This window comes from Peromyscus californicus, unplaced genomic scaffold (assembly GCF_007827085.1).
Source record: "Peromyscus californicus insignis strain IS unplaced genomic scaffold, ASM782708v3 Scaffold_7__1_contigs__length_154581171, whole genome shotgun sequence".
Taxonomy (NCBI): domain Eukaryota; kingdom Metazoa; phylum Chordata; class Mammalia; order Rodentia; family Cricetidae; genus Peromyscus; species Peromyscus californicus.
Genome location: NW_026294595.1, coordinates 49,035,274 through 49,053,860, shown reverse-complemented (window position 1 = coordinate 49,053,860; position 18,587 = coordinate 49,035,274). Strand labels below are relative to the sequence as shown.

At 45.7% G+C, this 18,587-nt stretch overlaps 1 protein-coding gene across 7 annotated transcripts in view; it reads right to left on the bottom strand.

The window, feature by feature from the left end:
- Window positions 1–18,587, bottom strand: part of Itga6 (integrin subunit alpha 6) — a 71,152-nt gene that overhangs the window by 29,184 nt on the left and 23,381 nt on the right. For 2 of the 7 annotated variants that reach the window (XM_052722943.1, XM_052722944.1), the window contains exons 2-10: window positions 10,639–10,763; window positions 8,917–8,996; window positions 7,533–7,788; window positions 5,206–5,337; window positions 3,391–3,507; window positions 2,120–2,330; window positions 1,297–1,490; window positions 1,085–1,173; window positions 8–126 (exon numbers count right to left, since the gene is read on the bottom strand). In XM_052722943.1, the coding sequence (XP_052578903.1) occupies window positions 8–126; window positions 1,085–1,173; window positions 1,297–1,490; window positions 2,120–2,330; window positions 3,391–3,507; window positions 5,206–5,337; window positions 7,533–7,788; window positions 8,917–8,996; window positions 10,639–10,763 (1,323 nt within the window). The remainder of the gene's footprint in view (window positions 1–7; window positions 127–1,084; window positions 1,174–1,296; window positions 1,491–2,119; window positions 2,331–3,390; window positions 3,508–5,205; window positions 5,338–7,532; window positions 7,789–8,916; window positions 8,997–10,638; window positions 10,764–18,587) is intronic. The other 5 variants (XM_052722946.1, XM_052722948.1, XM_052722945.1 and 2 more) reach the window with 3 other exon arrangements.

The window sequence follows — 18,587 nt, the reverse complement described above, 5'->3', positions numbered from 1 at the left end:
CACACACCTGAAAATAGTAACTGAGTCTGAGAGGGAGCCAACAGCAACGTCAGGGTAGGAATTCCTATCCAGGTCCATGTTCCCAGCGATCGAATAGCCAAAGTAAGGCGACGTACCCTCAAGAACCTGAAATACACAGGGCATTAGAAGGCATTCTGAGGCACTAAATGAGCTGGCCATCCACACACTGAGAAAGACACAAAAGGAAGGGAGCTCGGTGATACAGCGCTTCCCCAGCACGGAGAAGACGGGGAGTGCTATCCCTGGAACCACAAACAGAGGAAAAGAAAATAAAGCAAGGAGAAAAGGAAACCAGAGTTTCAGTTCTCTTATAAAAAAAAATTTATATTATTTATAAATGTACAACATCTATTACTTCGTATAATTCATAAAAAGCCATCTGATTCACACAGAATTTCCAAAGGATAAAAGCCTATTTTATTTACTAAATTAATCAGTGTAGTTTAAAACCAAACCTAAGTGCCCACCCCTCCCCCAGCCTTATTTTAAAAACCAGTTAGAACTTTCGGTGTCCCAATGCTCCGGGTAATTATGGCCTTCTACTCTGCCCAGTTTCGAGTCTATTAAGCGTGCTGCTAAGGGAAACAGAGCACAGGCCACCCCCCCACCCCACCCCCCCACTCCCCGCTTAGAACAGTCTTCACGTTGGGTCACGCTGATTTCCTAACTAGCTAAGACATCTTACGGTTAAAACAAGCAGGTCACTGCATCTGTGTGAGGGTGTCAAAGCCACCTTCCAGGGATACTCTGCAATTCATACTGGGCTGGAAAGATGGCTCAGATGTTAAGAGCATGGACTGTTCTCCCAGAGAACCCGGTTCAATTCCAGCACCCACACGGCAGCTCACAACTGTCTGTAACTCCATTCCAGAGGATCTGACACCTTCACACAGACATACATGCAGGCAAAACACCAATGCACACAAAATAAAAATAATTACATTATTAAAAATTCATACTGTTGTGTACTTGGAACTGAAATATGTGTGACAATTTACTTAAACCTACATAGCATACCCACTAGGCAAAAAGCTGACACTATAGTAGAGATGGATCTGGTTACCTGTGTTGGTTTGGTATTTATGCCAGTTGGGGATCCATGATAGATAAAAACCTTCCCCAGATCATCATAGGGAGCTCCAACAGCAATATCTGTTGACATCACATTTAAAAAACATCATTTAAAAAATACTCCAATGTCTCAAAGATGCCACAAACACTCATTACCCAACCAACCGATCTGTGATGGTAACCATGTCACGATCTACTACCCACCTGGATAGCCATCTTGATTAATATCTCCAATATTTTTTACCGAAATTCCAAACATAGAATCTTTGGTCCCATTAAGACGAATGGGCTTCACGTTACTCCATCTGCCTTGCTGGTTAATGTAGACATACACGGCACCTCCAACTTCACCACCCCTGTCAAAGTACTGTGGGGCTCCAATAACTATGTCTTGCCACCTAAAAACATAATGAAGGGAAGAGCTAGGAACCTTTGCCTAAAATGCCAACAATCTAGGCTCCAAGAACACAATCCAAACACAATACAAAGGGCCCCAAATCAAGAACTTACATCTCATCAATTAAGATACTTAACAGAAGATCCGTACTAACCAAGGAAAATAGCGAAAGTAGCAATTTAAAGGCAGTTTCTCAATCCAAGCCCCAGCTCAGGAGGACTGCCAGCGAGGACCTGCTCGTCCATTACTATTTCCAGCTGGCACCCAGAGCTTTGCGTCCTCTACACACTGACGTGGTCACCACTTCCGACATTCTCTAAGAGATCCTGGAAGCTCCAACAGCCCCCACCCTCAAGAAACCACAGAACAGTCAACGTAGCTAATGCCATTTTCTGAGTGATTTTTTTTTTTTCAAATTTAAATTCGCAAGAAACTATGATTCCCCAAACCCAAGCGAAGACATAACATTTAGAAGGTGATATTGTGCCATTGGGAGGGTAATAGCTGTCATCAAGACGTGACAGGATGGCAAACTTTTTAATCAACTCACCTGTACTTCTTCCCTAGACATACAGAAGAAGCCAGTCAGCAGCAACGTTAGCCGCACATGATAACCAAAGACATGCTTACCCATCTGCGTTGAGGTCCACCACTGCCACATCATAGCCAAACGAGGAAGCCAGGCCTTCTCCATCGAATATATACTCAGGGAGAAGATGGGCGGACTTCATGTCTCTTTTTAGCAGAACTACAGCCCCGCTGTGATTGGCTCTTGGAGCACCAGATACAAAAGTGATGTCATCTTTAGAAACAATACCCTTCCCTGAGTCCAATGAAAAGCCTAGAAAAAAGAAAACACAGTCTCTCCCATCAGTCCTGTATTTCAGGAGGGACACCCACCCAGCTCTCCTCCTGGCCCTCCCGTCTACCTTCACATTTACTACCGGAGTCCTAGAGCTCGGGGACTGAGAGACAACAGTGCCCCAGCTATGGGGCCGCTTTCTATAATAATATAATATAATAATAATGGCTATGATTAAGACTTTGAAAGAACAAGTTTATGCTCTTTAGGATCGGATAGCTGGAACTATGATTCAAACCAGGACAAAGGAAGAGCAAGCTAGCTACGGAAGTCACCTGGGAATGCTGGGTCCCACGCTCACGACTGAGTGCAAGGTACGGGGTTCTGCGCTGGCCCGTAGTTTACATGAACAGCACCTACACCTGTCAGTCTAGTTGGTGGTAGGTGAGAACAAATGTTGATGCTGCTGACATACCCTAGGTGGCATCTCAATACTTTGGACCAGCTCAGTTCTCAGACACAAGCATGCAAAACAAAACAAAAACATGCATGGCGATTCACAGTTATTTGAGAACCTCACATCAACAATGGAGGTGAGTCAACTGTCACTCGGATCGGTGACATACTGTTCAAAGGGTAGACAACGTTGGAATGTCCAATTATCATGCATGAAGTAGCCCTTTGGGTTACACACTGGGATTTGCTAGAAAAGCAAACAGAAGTTTATCCAGTGCCCAAACTCTTCCAATTAACCCCGTCTCTCTCTACAAAAGTGGCAGAGGCAGACTAACAACATAAAGTTCACCCTTTTTTTATTGGGTTTTATTTATAAAAAGCGTCACCACTACTGTTGCAGTTCTCAAATTGTGAGGTGAACCGAAAATGTGATGAGCCCCAAGTTTAGAGCAAGGCGATACAATTGAACCCAGTGCTGAAAACCATCGGGCAGCTGAGCTCGACCATGGCATGCTTTTTTGTATGTGTTTCATTGGAAATGAAATAGAAAATAAGAAGATTTATGCTCTGTATGGATCAAAAAAAATTTTTTTTTAATGACCATGACCAAGGCAATTTATTTGTCATCTCAGAGGTCACAAACCTAGGTAGCTATTCATCCTCACATCAGGGGATGTGTCTGGCCGCTCCCTGGGAGGCCGTGTTTTATAAACAAACTGATCGGGATCTGTGTAGGAAATGCTGGTCAAAAACAGCAGGCCTGTACGCATGCGCGGGACAGGAGAGATGGAAGGAAGACAATTATGCTTGGGAAGAGGCAGGGCCGAGCTCCTTGCTAGCTTCCACAGGCAGACCCAACACTCACTGATCTCTTAAATGAGACCCTCACAGCACAGACCAGCAAAATGTCACAACACACATTTGACTTCTTTCCCAGACATCTACTTTTGAGGAAACCCATACTGAAAAGAGGTTAAGATGTTTGAGGAAACAAAACCCTTCACGTCTCCCGACCAGTAGCTCTATTTATAAACCACACGAGCATCTGAAAGACCAAACTACTGGCTTCTTAGCCAGAACAATTAATATTAAATACAGCCCATCACAAAATAATTCCTACATGGCACAAATGAAAACCAGAGGTTGCTGGTTAGTATATGTCCAAGGAAAATATTGATTTGTTGCTATTTTCCTTGTCAGAGATCCTTTCTTGTCCTGTAAATCCACTAACAGACCTCATATACCCAGCCACTGTTCAGACCCATCATTTCATGAATATTTCTCTCTTGGGTGGAGAATTATGAACGGTATGACCTTGAGCTAGAAAATTAAGCTCCTTCAGCAAATACAGGGAGGGGTGACCAGCTTTAATAGCACTGTAGCTACATAAAACAATGAACATAATACCTGACTCACACACAACAGGTGTTTAATAAGTAGCTGCTATAAATGTTCTGTTCTAGATTGTCTTATCAAGTTTGTACAGAAGGTGGGAATGGTATATGAATTGGAAAGGGCTTCTTTTTTTAATAAGCAGTACTGTTCACGTGTATTGACACAATTAGAATAACTTACGTGTACTTCAGCATACTATTTAGAATTATTTACTTATCCATATCTGCTTTTTTTCCTTTTTTAACCTTCCATTGTTCCAGTAATATCTTTCTAGTACATGAATGTTTTGCCCCCACATCATCTTTAAAAATAGGTTACTATGTAGGTTTAGAAGATTTTTTACATTTTTCCAAGAAATGTACAGTAATTATTCTTTATGTCAACTCCCACCAAGAATTAAAGCTTTTAAAAGCCTTTGTGTAATTACCATAATGCGCACGAATAATTTAGGACACCATTAGTAATGCAAACAAGCCTCAGGAGTTAAGGAACTGGCACTTAGACACAATCTGGGTGTCCTCCAAGCTGCGTTAGCAGTCCTGGTTGGCCTGATCTGGGGAGCCCTGTGCCACCCGCTGGGCCCTCTGACATGGAGCCCCAATGCAGTTGCAGGGCCAGGCCTTACAGAACGGCAATCACCAAGGACGGACCGGGGAGTCCTGACCCACCACTTAGGAGTAACTTTGTAAGTGGAGCTCTTAAGTGTGTGTCTAAAAGAGGTCCTGAAGGGAAAGGAAGGACCACTTAGCCTACACTGAACACCCAAGCATTTCCTCACTGCTTCATGAAGGCCCCGCTGCAGGCCACACAGGCTGCCATCAGTTCAGGAGACACAGCTGCCTCCCAAAGGGGATGATTTCCGAGTGAGGGCAGACTCCCCCTGACTTTGCGGAAGCTCAGGCCAGTCAGTCGGCAGGCCATGTGCTTTCACATCACCAGGGTCAAACTGAAGCAGGCGGCGAGGCCCCTGGGTCCCACCTGGCCTCTTCTCAGCTGTGGGCCCTCAGAGCGGGAGTCACACAGTGTCTGAGAAGGCAGGTATGGTACCTCTGCTTGTTCCTACCTAGGTAACTGTTAGCAGGAACAGGCACAAGACTTTCGTCATGGTCAGTCTCTCCACCAACTTCATAGGGCCCATCTTCAAAGATGTTCATGTCAAAAAAAGTGTTATTCTTTTGCTCTACGCGGACAATCCCTAAAGGAGTGAAATGGAAAACAAAAACAACAACAACAAAAAATAAAGATGAAACAAAATAAAATAGATGGTTCCTAATAAACATCCCTCGTGTTATCAAGAATAGAAGCCTGGAAGAGGGACAGAGATGGAAGAGGTGATGTTAAGATTGTTCAACACGGTCATGCAAGTTTATATGTGAAAGAAATCTGTGCTAGGAGTTTTAGAATGACCCATGCATTTAAATATCTTTATAACACCAAGAAGCTAGATGGAAAATGGAATGTTTGCTTAGTCAACAAAAATCTGCAGAAACCTAAATATGAATGACATGAACTTGAAATAAATGATTGTTTTGTTTTCTTTAAGCCTCTATCAAATTTCCTCTTCTGTAACGTAAAGTGAAATTAATATATCTATCTGCTCTTCAAACTGCTTTAACCAAAATTTCATCTTTTGAAAATTTCATAATTCCTAAAAATATTTCAGTACATTAAAACCAAAATCACAATATAACCTTTTAAAAAAGACATTTTGCTGGGCAATGGTGGCGCTCGCCTTTAATCCCAGCACTCAGAAGGCAGAGGCAGGCGGATCTCTATGAGGTCAGTCTGGTCTACAGTGCGAGTTCCAGGACAGCCAGGGCTGTTAATACAGAGAGACCCTGAGTGAGGAGGGGTGGGGGTGGGGGTGGGGGTGGGGTGGGACAATAAAACCCGTGACATTTCAAGTCAGTGTTGCTAAGTCAGAAGACCAATTTTCCAAGAAATTAAAATGGACCTAACTAGTGGCTGTTTTTATTGCCTCGTTTTACAATATAAAGCCATCTGCTCTTGCCAAAATAAAACCATCTCTAAATACAAAATGTTCCTTCAATGAGGTCAAAATAGCCCGATGTGTTTGGTTCTATGAAAGACTGTCAGAGGCAGAGTGGGGACGAAGGAAAGAACTTCCCGGGGCTGTAAGGAATGGTACACAGAGGGTTATCAAGAACCGTTTTTAATAACAGTGGAAACTAGAATTTGTGTGTGCACGTGCTTGCGCGCGCGTGTGTGTGTGTGTGTGTGTGTGTGTGTGTGTGTGTGTGTGTGTGTGTGTGAGAGAGAGAGAGAGAGAGAGACAGACAGACAGACAGACAGACAGACACTGGAAAGGGACTGAGCCCAGGACCTCACACACATTATGCAAATGCTATACACTAGGCTACACCCCTGCTCTTTTCAAAATTAAATTGTTTTAAAAGTCTCACACACACACACACACACACACACACACACACACACACACACACGCCAATAGAGTCCAGAAGAGAGCACTGGATCTGCAGTGTGGAGTTACAGGCCATTGTGAGCTGCCCAGCGTGGGTGCTAGGAACCAAATTTGAGACAGGTGTGTGTGCTCTTAAGCACTGGGCCATCTCTTCACTCCCACCCCACCCCCACCCCAGTGCTTTACCCTGAGACAGAGGCTCTTCATGAAGTGTCAAGGCTAGCCTTGAATTTTTGGTTTTTATGCCTCAACCTTCCAAAGAATAATCTTTTCCTGGCTATGGAAATATGATTAATTTTCATATCTCAAAAAATTTTATTTCCAAGTGATCATGGATTCTCTTCACCATGGATTCGAGCTAGGTTACCTTATGATACAGCAGTTTGCCGTATACCTCATTAATTTTTTTTTCAGAGAAACTTACGTTTACTAAAGGGATCGACCAGACTCATCAGATCACAAATCGGGTCATTTTCCTTGCCCCTCCCAGTTTCCCCCTTTCTCACACTCCTGCCGAGCAACCTTACCTCAAACTGCCTCTAGTTTTTGTCTCAAGCCCCCAATCTGCCAGCCATCTGCTCTTTTGGCCTACTATGTTACTGGTAGAACATGACCTTCTAAGATAATATGCAATGGAATGCCCATGTTAACAGAGTTCTTTGTGTATACCACTTACTCCAACTCAGCATTCACATCGCTGACTTAAAATGAACAATTCTTTGAGTAACAAATACAAAATAGCAAAAAGACCCTATTAATTATTATATTAGAGAAAAACTCAACCCAAAAGCATTTGCATTACCGTTAAAATTCACAGTAGAGCTTTGAATATCCCACCCACTTTTATGAACACCTTATAGCCCATTTAAAATGTACTAAATCATGGGGCATATTAGAGGAATTTTATTGTTTCTTTTAACGTGTTTCTGTAAGCATGGATGTCATACCTTTCCAGTTGTAAGTACCCGGGGCTCCGAACACAATGTAATGGAAGTCTTTAGTGAATGTGGCTGCTACCCCTTGCTGACAAGAGCCAAACTTTTCATGGCCTCTCAATCGGCCATCACAGAAACTCCAGTCTCCCCCATCCATATCGTCTTCAATCTTGAGATTCTGACTGAGGACGTAACACCTTCCGAAGATGTCTCGCGACTCCTGCTTTGTGTTAACATGCTGACGCTTTTCGTAACGGTGTGCACACGTCTGCAAATGGCACCACCTTGTTATTTCAGACTTCACAGAACTGAGACGCTTAGCAAACCAGGATCCCAAAGCAAGCCAGGAAATGCCTCACGAAGAGGCCATCAGCACCGCAAAGGACCCAGGACTTCTGCCTTACTCTCAGAGAACAAAGCCCCATTCCAAATATGAAGATACCAGTTCGTACCCACTGGAGACTCATCTGTAAATTCACCTGCCACATAAACAAAGACACCACCACCTCGGTGCACTTTCTTGATTTAATAGGCTTTTAGTGACTGGAAATAACTGTTCTAGACAGAAGCATGGACACTTGCCCTTAGGAGATAAACACAAAGAAACAAAGACATTTCCTTCCCACAGGCACCATCATCTCCTTGCAGTGAGCCCTAGTTTACATTCTCTGCTCTCAGACTATTTCCTATCTCTACAAGGCAGAAGGAATGACCTGTCAAAAGAGATAGAATACTCTCTGTCTCTACAGAGTCTTTACGCTACCTTCCATGTAAGCCAGTCTAGCGTCTGAAGTCAGTACCTCCTAGTCCATTTCACATACTGTCCCTGTGTAAGAATCAGTGGTCACCAGGATTTTCATCTTTCCTAAGTCTCTATATAAACTCTGTTATAGCAACTAGACTGTACACGAGAGACAAAAAGAGATCACCATGTTCCAACTGTAAGTGCCTCGGGACCAGTCCACCTAACAAGCCGCCCCTACCTGAAGAGGTTAGGGTGAACGGGAATAAAACTGGTGTTACTGTCCACCACCGAATCCCATGGTTTGCCGTAATTTTGTCTATAAAAACCAAAGAGTTCCCAGGGCAGAAACTGTCTACTTGGCTTTGTTCTTTCTGTCTGAAGAGCAGCTAGTCTTAGGGATATTCAAAACATGTTTATTTATTAAGTTCTCTGGCTCTGGACGTTATAAGACACACAGGTTGCTGGACCAACTCACAGTCTAGCAGGCATCGTGGGAGAAGTGGAGTTTTGGCTTGTCTCGGCATCAGGACCTATGTTAGAGCAGGGTGTTTGCTGCTCAAAGGTAAACTGAGGCAGGCATTCTGTGTTATGTCCAGTGCTGTCAGTCCATAACCAGCCAACACCGAGGAGGGAGTACTCTCCAACACTTACCACCACTTTGCCTCCGGGACCTTGACTCTGGACGGTGACCCCCATCCACTGATCTTCCTTGCTTTCTGACATGGGATCGGCTGTGGGAAGTAACATGGTTAGGCAGACAGTTAGTGCGTCCAAGTGACTGAAAGGCTTCCAAACCCAGACACTAATAATAAACAAACAAACAAACAAACCTAAGAAGCAGTTTTCAAACTGTCTGGACTCCAAGCCTAGCTACTCAGGAAATTCAATTAATCCAGAACAATTTCTTATCTCAAGGAAAGAGAGAAAGAGTTGAGTGAGTCTTTCATAAGAATTCTGTAATCAGACATCTGCAAACTGTGTAATTGAGAGGGAGCCACCCAACAGCTGCCCTCTGCCACAGTAATGTAAATCACGACATCTAAACTGACAGAGAGCGGGCCCTTCTCTGCTCACTCCCTAGTTCTGTACAGAACAGTGCAAACTATTCTCTTCTTAGCTGGAAAGAGGGAGCGGGGAGAGCGAATGCACAGAAATATCACCAAGTACTCATTTTAGTATCAATTTAAATCTACTCTATGACCCCGTATTTTTGCCTTTCTAAACAAGAATCAATATGTTGGGGGGAATGTCTAGACACTAAGACTACTAGTGACATTTGGGCTTTTCTCTTTATGTATCTGCGTATTTTTACGTTTTCTGCAATTAACATGTAATATCTCCTAACCATAAGAACAGCACGTTACTCCTGAAGGACACAGACGGGGATGTAAGCATGAGCCTGCATGTCTACTCAGGCCAATAATCAAATTGGGTTTCTTAGAAGCTTCTCAGAACACTAATGGCTCTGTTCAATCTACAGGAAACCAAGTAAATTAGCTGGTGACACATCTGGACTCCATTATGGCATCTTCCAGCTACTCAGAGGCTTCTAAAATGGGATATTAAAATAAGAAGGAAAGAAGCCTGTCTTTCAGAGTTACCCGTTTTAGCTGAGTAAGAGCCTGATGTTTAAAAGACCTTTTCGTAGAACAGTGACAGTGTATGGGACTCAACAGCAGAACAGGTAACACTTTCAACATCCCATGGGGGGAAAATCATCACATTACATGTAATAAGTACATCGATTTCCAACACTGGCCGCTCCTGAAGTTCTTCGAAAATTATTTTGACTGCACCCTATCTCATCAAATAATGTATCTCAATTTTATGGAAGACTTTATTCAAGCTGATCAGTTCTCATTTTAGAGTACTCTCATAGTTAAAGGTTTTTCAGAGCCAGAGCAGAGGTGCAGCTGGGTGGCAGAGTACTCACTTAGGATACACAGGCACTGGGCTAGATTCCCAGACATCACAAAAACAAACAAAATAAACACATGAATAAAATAAATAATAAAAACAGACAAAATAGTCTTTCCCTCAAATATTTTAACAGCTTAGATATATGGCAGGCACATTTAATTTTCTTCACAGCTATAAATTCAATTTTGCAATAGTCTCAACATACCACTAGGTGGCAACATAAACACACCATTTTAGTTATACCGGATTAAACAAAGGTAGCAAATTGACCCACTTCAGTGTGTTTCAGAAAAGTATTTTCAGGGTCAATAAAACAGTCAAGACTGACACAATTAAAAGTGGTCCTTTCTGCAAGATTAAATGCTTATGATTCCCGTCCCTGTGGCTCACAGCAAGCAAAGCATGGTACAGACAGGCTGGCCAAATGAACAAGTGAGAGCAGAACACACACACCATCATTATCAAACTCGATCCGTGTGCAAGGTCCCCGGGAGGTGATGTCACAGCTGTACAGGCCCCCCGTTCTGTTCGCCCTCTGTAGTGGAAGTGCTTCTGCCCGAGGTGCCCCCACAAGCAACCTGGAGATAAGAGAGAAGGAGTTTAGGGACTTCCGTGGAATATACTTTGGGTGTTTTTGTTTTGTTTTGTTTTTTAATATACTTTGAACATTGAGCCAGAACCCAGAGCTATGGGCACTATTCTCTCATGCAGTCCATAATTGAGGAGCTGGGGACAACAAACGCTCTTGTAGCACGGGCAGATAAGCCTCACAGCGGAGGACAGCAACGCCCATATCAAACATATATGTATATATATATATGTTGAGAAGGCGAGCCCGTCCTGTCCTCCCAGAACCGGGGGCAGCAGCAGCTGGGTGCAATTCTTGTGTTGGAGGACACAAACAAGCGCAGACCGTGGAACGCAACAGAACCACTCACACTCCCAGCTCTGGGTGGCAAGCAGCCATCATGTTCCATCCAGTAAGTACACCTTGGTTCCCACACTGGAGCCCCCCTGAGGTATCTTTGACTACACCCAACTTTGCAGCAGTTTATCTACAGATTTAGAATCCAACTCTTGCCTGGGCGTAACTCAGCGGCTCATACAGCCCGTCTCTTCCCGTTTTCTTCTTCAGCTTTCCTGAGGATATAACTGACAAGTAGAAACTGTCTTCATTTAAAGGGCAACACTTGACGTCTTGCCTCACTGGTACCTGCTACAGGCTCTGCCCTATCACCACCCAGTCTCCTGTAGACGATGTGGGATAAAATGACAGCTTCGGGTGAAATACACTCCTCTTCCCTCCCACCCCAGATTTCCCCTGAGGAGCAGCTCCTAAGCCAGACTCACGATCCTCAGTTCTGCTACTTCACCCCCAGGAGGGCTGACTCGCCATCTGGCTTACAACCTTTGGGGTCTGCTTGACGAAGGGGCAAAGAGAAGGACACCTGACCACACAGAAGTAGAGGCCAGAGTTTGGGGGTACGGGGCTGGAAGTGGAAAAGCAGCTGGGAACAGAAGCCAATGCAAACAACAGACCTGTTTAGAGAGAGCAAGCCACCCTGTTTAGAGAGAGCAAGCCACCCTGTGGAGAGAGAGCAAGCCACCCTGTGGAGAGAGAGCAAGCCACACTTGGCCACAAGAAGCCCTCAGAGCCAGGTGCAGAAGGAACACACAAACCCCATTGGACACCCCCCCCACACACACACACACACACACACACGACCTCTTCCTCGCTGGGATGGATCCCAGAAAGGGAGTCACTGTACTAGCAGACACACACTGCTGCAGGTGCAACCAGTGGAGAGCATTACATCCGCCCAGGAGAATAATGGTGGCTTCCGTGGGGACCACTGGCTGCCCTTCCTCCCACACCCCAGGTGGCTGGCACCGCCAGCTTCCACTTCCAAGCCTATCCTACATCTGAAAGGGCGAAACAGCACACACCAAGGCAGAGAACTGAAGCGGAGACTTAGGAACTGTGCCCCGTTCTTCAGATTTCTCAATCAATAGGGAGGACAGGGAAGGCCAAGTTGCCAGTCTGCAAAGACCGCCTGCCATGTGTCTATCTGAGTAACGCCGCCCCTGCTCCTGGGAGCTCCCACGAAGACCTGAGAGATGAGCGGCCTAGACCGTGAGGTGAACAGGTTAGACGCTTGCCAGATGGGATGGACCCTGAGCTGGGAAGCAGGAGAAGCAAGCAAGGAGCTGAGCACAGGCACAAATGAGGCTAAGGAGCCAGTACACTCTGATCTGAGAGGAAACAGAGGCCGAGACAGAGGTTAATTATGAAGCCTTTGGGTCTCACAGCTAGGTGCCAGCCAGGACAAAAATCACCAGCCGTGTTTCCAATCCTTCACAACGCTTCCCAAAAACAAAACTCAACACCTGGGAAGTTTAAAACTGGGCTGAAAGAGCTGACTTATACCAATGGCACACTGAAATAAAAACTGCCCTGTATATTGACAGACCTAAGACCGATTCCCACCAGGCTGAGGGAAGAGAGAGAACCCAGGCCCAGCCGTAGCCAGCGGGTGAAGGTAACCAACTGCCCAGAAGAGGTCCCGAAGGGCGGCTCAGACGACCCAGACTGTTTTTTCCTCCTCCCTAACCACTTCCTCTTACACAGGCCCAAGGAGGCTGCTAAGTGTGGCAGGAAGGCTGCTTCCTGTTTACCCCACTCCTTCAGCCTCCCAGGTCGGTCGCGTCCACCTCTTACACTCAGGTGTGGGAGTGCCTGAACCATAAGCAGTTCATAAAAGGACTTGGAGGTAGAGGCATCAAGAGGGCAGGTGCTTTGTGGAAGGAGTGTCACCAGGAAATGACAGCGGAGTGGACATGGGGGAGGCAGCCCAGGACGGCGAGCTGGCTTTGCTTCCAGGGAAGGAGCAAGATCGGTGGTTCTCAACCTTCCTAATGCTGTGACCCTTTAACACAGTTCCTCATGTCGTGGTGACCCCCAACCAGACTACCTGCAACTCCAGCTCCAGGGGATCCCAAGCCCTTCTCTGACCTCAATGGGCACCTGCACACGAGACATACACACCCATGACAGACAGACAGACACACATTAACCAACACACTGTGGAGGCTGCTCCATGCACAGCAGCCGGCCTTCAGCCATGGGCTTTCTCCAACCTTTCTCCCCTTCATCCCTGGAAGGGGACTGTATAGACTGAAGGAAGGAAGGAGCAGGGCTGTGGGGGATAGAGACAAATCTGAAGAGAAACCACAAGATAAGAGACACGTATCTACGGAGACTAATGCCACCTGAAACAGTGCCTACTCCGGGCTCTGCCTGCATGGGTCCTTAAGCATTCTATCCTCATTTCGGACGCATTCTGGAAGGGATGGAAGAGGGGGGTGGGTGCCCGGGGAGGCCTTCAGTGGATGCCTGGGAGGTTGCAGGGAGGAGCACTCGCCAGCAGAGGGCGCCCTCTGCACCGTTCGCATTCCAAGGCTGCACCACACTAATCCCTTACCATGTGGATCCCAGAAACGTGCGAGTAAAGTCACCCCAACACTCAGCAACTGGTGGAGGATTCATCCTCACAGCTGCCCTGCTCGGTTCGGAAATTAGCAAAAAAGGCTAATCTTAATCCCACTGGGAATCAGCCTTAAACATGGAAGGTCACGGTCTATTACGGAGGCTACGTCTGTGAAGAACAAATAAATGAACGAAACTAGACCAGTATGCAAACAGTGACAAAGAGACAGCCGTCTACTTCTAGTCAAAGTTATCTTAGGTCACGGTGTGGCTTAAATGCCAAGCACATGCTGATTCTTGAGCTGCCAGGTGTTGTAGGTGTTGGGACAGCCCGTTCCAATCAACCCCTCAAAACATGCCAATATCTGGCCTTTGCATTCATTAATCCCAGCTTCCTCCCAGTTCCTCCCAGTTAAGGGCTGGGCCCCAGGCTGCCCAGATGATTCAATGAGAGAGATGTGTGCTCTGTGGGCACCACTGCCGATGACCAGGTCAACCCCAAGGGCCAGGGCTGCAGGTGTCAGGCGGCTCAGACCCTCTCTCAAGCAGAAGAGACAGCCCTGAATTCAGACAGGCTGAGGGTGGGGGTTGGGGTGGGGAAGTGAGTCAGCCTTGTAGGGAGGGAAGTGCTGGAAATGAACAGAACAGCATCCAAAAGTCTATTCCTCTATCAGGTCCAAAGAAGGAAAGACTAGGAACCTGGTGCGAGCGTCTAGTTTGGCACCAAGAAAAGTCACTCCTCAAACTGCTTGTCTCGGAGCTGGGAGACAGCTACTTCTACTGGGTGTTATTAGCCTCCCCTTTTCTGGGGGCGGGGTAAGATTTGAGACAGAACTGTGCTCTAATTTACCATCTCCCCTCAGCCTCCCAGAGCCTGACTAGACTTGAACCACCATGGTCACCTTCCACCGAGTTCCAAAGTCGTGCTGAAATAGCTCCCTAAGGATTTCAACATACTGCAAAACATTTAAAGACAAAACTCAAGGGCAGAGATAGCTCAGTGGTTAATCTCACGGGTTGCTCTTCCAGAGGACCCACATTTGGTTCCCAGAGCCCACACTGTTGGCTCACAACCAGCCATAACTCCAGTTCCAGAGGATCCAACGCCCTCTTCTAACACCCAAAGATACCAGGCATACACACAGGACATTTTATACATGCAAACAAAACACTCATATATGGTGATATTTTATTTGTGCTGAAATGTGATTTTATTTGCATGTTAATAAATAAAAGTGCCTGGGGGTCAGAGCTAATAGCAAGCCATTTAGAATTCTGGCAGTGGTAGCACATGCCCTTAATCCCCATCACATGACAGGCAGATCTCTGTGTGTTCAAGAACACCACCATCATGGAGACACATGCCTTTAATCTCAATATCAACCATAGAAGACCTGGAGGTCTGTATAGATAGGCAGTGACAAGGAGGTCATGTGGTTGGGGTTACAACCAATGAGAAGGCAGAACAGAAAGTCAATAAAAAGACAGATACACAGGAAGTAGGTCTCTTTCTGAGGGGAAGGATGGCAGTGGCAGCGAAGGGTAAGAAGGCAGTTTTATTCTCAGCTCTTAGCTACTGCTCTGACCTCTTGGGCTTTTAACTCTGCATTTGGCTCTGTGCTTCTTATTTAATAAGACCGTTACATCTACACTCATACACATAAAAATTAACTAAAATAAAAAACATCTGAAGATAAGATACAAAACCACAGCATCATCTTTAACAGGAAGAAACAAACTTTGTCATAGTGAAAGGCAATGTCAAAAAGTATGGTCGTAACTCAGAATAAGACATAAATTGAGGTCTACAAAGGAGATCGCAATTACAGGCTAAGGGCTCTGGACCCACTACCATGGTGTGAAGGAGCTATTCTAAAGTCTACCAAGTGAGCCACACGGCCACTTGGATTTTCACATCTCCCCCAACAACCGCTGGCCTACTTCTGTGTAACTATTTCAATCAAATGCTCCAAACACTGGGGTTCTCTTTAAACTTAAGGACAATAGCAGCTTTGCTTCATTGTCTTTGGCAATAATTCATTTCCTTAAGGATTAAAGGTTGTGCCTCTAGCTACTCGACTCTGTCTCAGGAAATGTGAACCATTGCTTCATTAGAACAAGGGCACTATTATTGCTTAATTTAAAACACAGCCTTCTCGGTTCATTTCAGTGAAGGCCTGAAAAATCAGGAGACAGCATTACCCAGGGAACTGCGTCACCAACATGTAAGCCATCTTTAAATTCATTATCAAATTTTTAGTAAAGTAACAAATAATAATGGTAAGAAATAAAAAAAGAACTTAGGGTCATAACAGATTCTAAAGTCATCTCAAATCCCAAAAATTGGGCAATTCTCTTACTTTTCTTCTAGATTTAACTCCTCCTTAAATATAGATTATGAGGCTGCTTTCTTAATTAATCAGTTCTAGGCAATGTTGGCCCTATAATCAGAAAGGGAAGCTAATAAGCCTGTCGCTACTTCTGGTTCTATTTGCTAAGTTTCACATTCTTGAGCTTCTATTTTCTTTTCAACATTTGATATCTCAATTCCTCAGCGAGTGAGCCGAGGCTACTAGCATACTGCCCTTCCTCCCAAACACTCCTCCTGAAGTCAGAGCTAAGTCACCTTTGAAAGGTTTACAACAAGCCCCCACGTCAGGCGTGTTTGCATATGCCTGGCGGACACTTCCACCTAGCCAGGTCCAGGTCAGGATAGCCATTTCCGGGTCAGGGCATCTCGCGTGACCAAGATCCATGACATTCCACTAGCCACGTAGGCGCGCAACGTGGCCATGTGATCTACGTGCTTGCGTGTAGTAGTGACGCTGATCTGTCCACGCCCAGCCTTTAAAATCCAGCGCCATGTTCCCGGTTCCTTCTTCTTCTTCCTCCTCCTTCTCCACACACGTGCTTCCCGCAGGCCTGCTCACTCTCTGTCCCTTTACCTTTAATAAAACTCTTGTTAGCGGATTCTGTCGTGTTTCGTGGCATTTCCTTGCAGGGTAAGAACACAACGCAGCCGAAAAACTAACAACCTTGTAACCTCAACTCACTAGCCTCTTTTTTACATAGCCAGGTAAGTATTATCCAGTGCTGGACCAAACTATAAATAGATGGAGGACCAGTACCGGAATCAGACGTCAGTTTCCTCAAAGGGAGTTGTAGCTAACACTGAGGTCAAGCAGACCTGCTTTTCTCCCATTCTGTCAGTGTGGTGTGCTTCAGGTTTAGACCTTGGCATTTCTTGGTGCCTCTCTTGTTTCTGACATCATTCACCTTTACTGGAGTCTGGATCTCTTAAACTCCCAATCATGCTTTGTATTAAATCAAGTCCATGTCCTTGCTCAGACTCCTCTTCCTGTTTACCTGCCCTGTGCTCTACAGGAAATGCTAGACACCCCCCACCTTCACTGTCACCCTGGGGCGACACACTCTGACCCGGGATGCCATGCTTTTCCCTTGGTTGGATTTTCTTACTGTTCTAAAAGTGTGATGGACAAGCCAAGCCTACAGATACAAACTGTCTTTATTGGATCTCCCCTCTCAGATGGAGTCAGGGCATAGGACTCATCTCTTGAGAACCTTGATGGCAGTGCTGACACCCAGAGCTGCATTCCTTTGAGGGTGGCTTTTCAGCTCCCCACTTAACCCCAGGCATCCTGGAATGCAGTAATCTGTATAAAAGTCTTTATCAATATCTAAGTTCTATACAGCCTCACTCACACTGTGGACAACACATGCACTCTCAGGCCATGCCTCCTACCATGCACAAATCACGCCCCATCCTCTTTCTGGAATCCCCAATACTTAGGTGTTGGACATCTGGAGTAATCAACCATATTTCCACACGTTCTTCTCAGTGGGAACTTCCAGAGATTCTGCTGGCATCTTAGATTTCTGCAGTCCTGTCTGTAACCCCTGGACGCCCCTCTCTTTGAAGTGTGCTTTTCACTTAACCATTTCTTGTGTGTTTGGTACATCCTCAAAATTCTGTGCGTTTTATCCGCAAGTTGTCCTGAAGCTCCCTTTGTGCTTCTAGAAGGCTTCTCCACCCTTTCCATTGCTTCCTTCCACCCCCTGCTTCTTAAGCAGCTAGCTCTCATCCTGTGCAGCATGAGAGCACGGAGGTTTTGTTGGTATTGTTGGTATTTGGCCTTTCCTACCTCAGAGCACTTTTTTGGCCATCTCCTACTCAGTATCAGTCACTGGCCACCCACACTTATGTAGGCTCCAGATGGCCCCTGTTACATCATGGCTAACCCCCAGATTCTCATGAAGCTGAGCAGCAACAAAAAGAGGACCCAGAAGTTCATCTGGCACCAGTCAGACTGGCACATCAAAATTAAGTGTGGTAGTACATCCTATGGTACTGCCCACAGGATGCAAGAAGACTCAGGCTCAGATCCTCATGCTCAGTCCTGGTAGTACATCCTCTGGTACCGCCCACAGGATGCAAGAAGACTCAGGCTCAGATCCTCATGCTCAGTCCTGGTAGTACATCCTATGGCACTGCCCATAGGATGCAAGAAAAAGACTCAGGGTCAGATCCTCATGCTCAGTCCTGGTCCTGGGAGCAACAAGAAAACAAAGCTCATGCTGCATGCACAGTAGCTTCCAGAAGGTCCAGCTGCACGGTGTCGAGGAGCTAGAGGTGCTCTCGATGTGCAGTGACACTTCGCTGATGTTGCTCACACTTCCTCTAGGACCCACAAAGCCATTATGGAAAGAACAGCCTAGCTGGCCATCAGCCACTAATGCCAGTGGCAACAAAGAAAATGAAGAGGCGGCTCTTGGTAGAACACACAGGTGAATTCTCTCCTGCTGCACCCACTCCTAGCAGCTTTTTCTGATACCCATGGATTCTGACTCCTCACTCCCAGGCCCTCTCTTATGGCATCTTAAGGTCATTACAGAG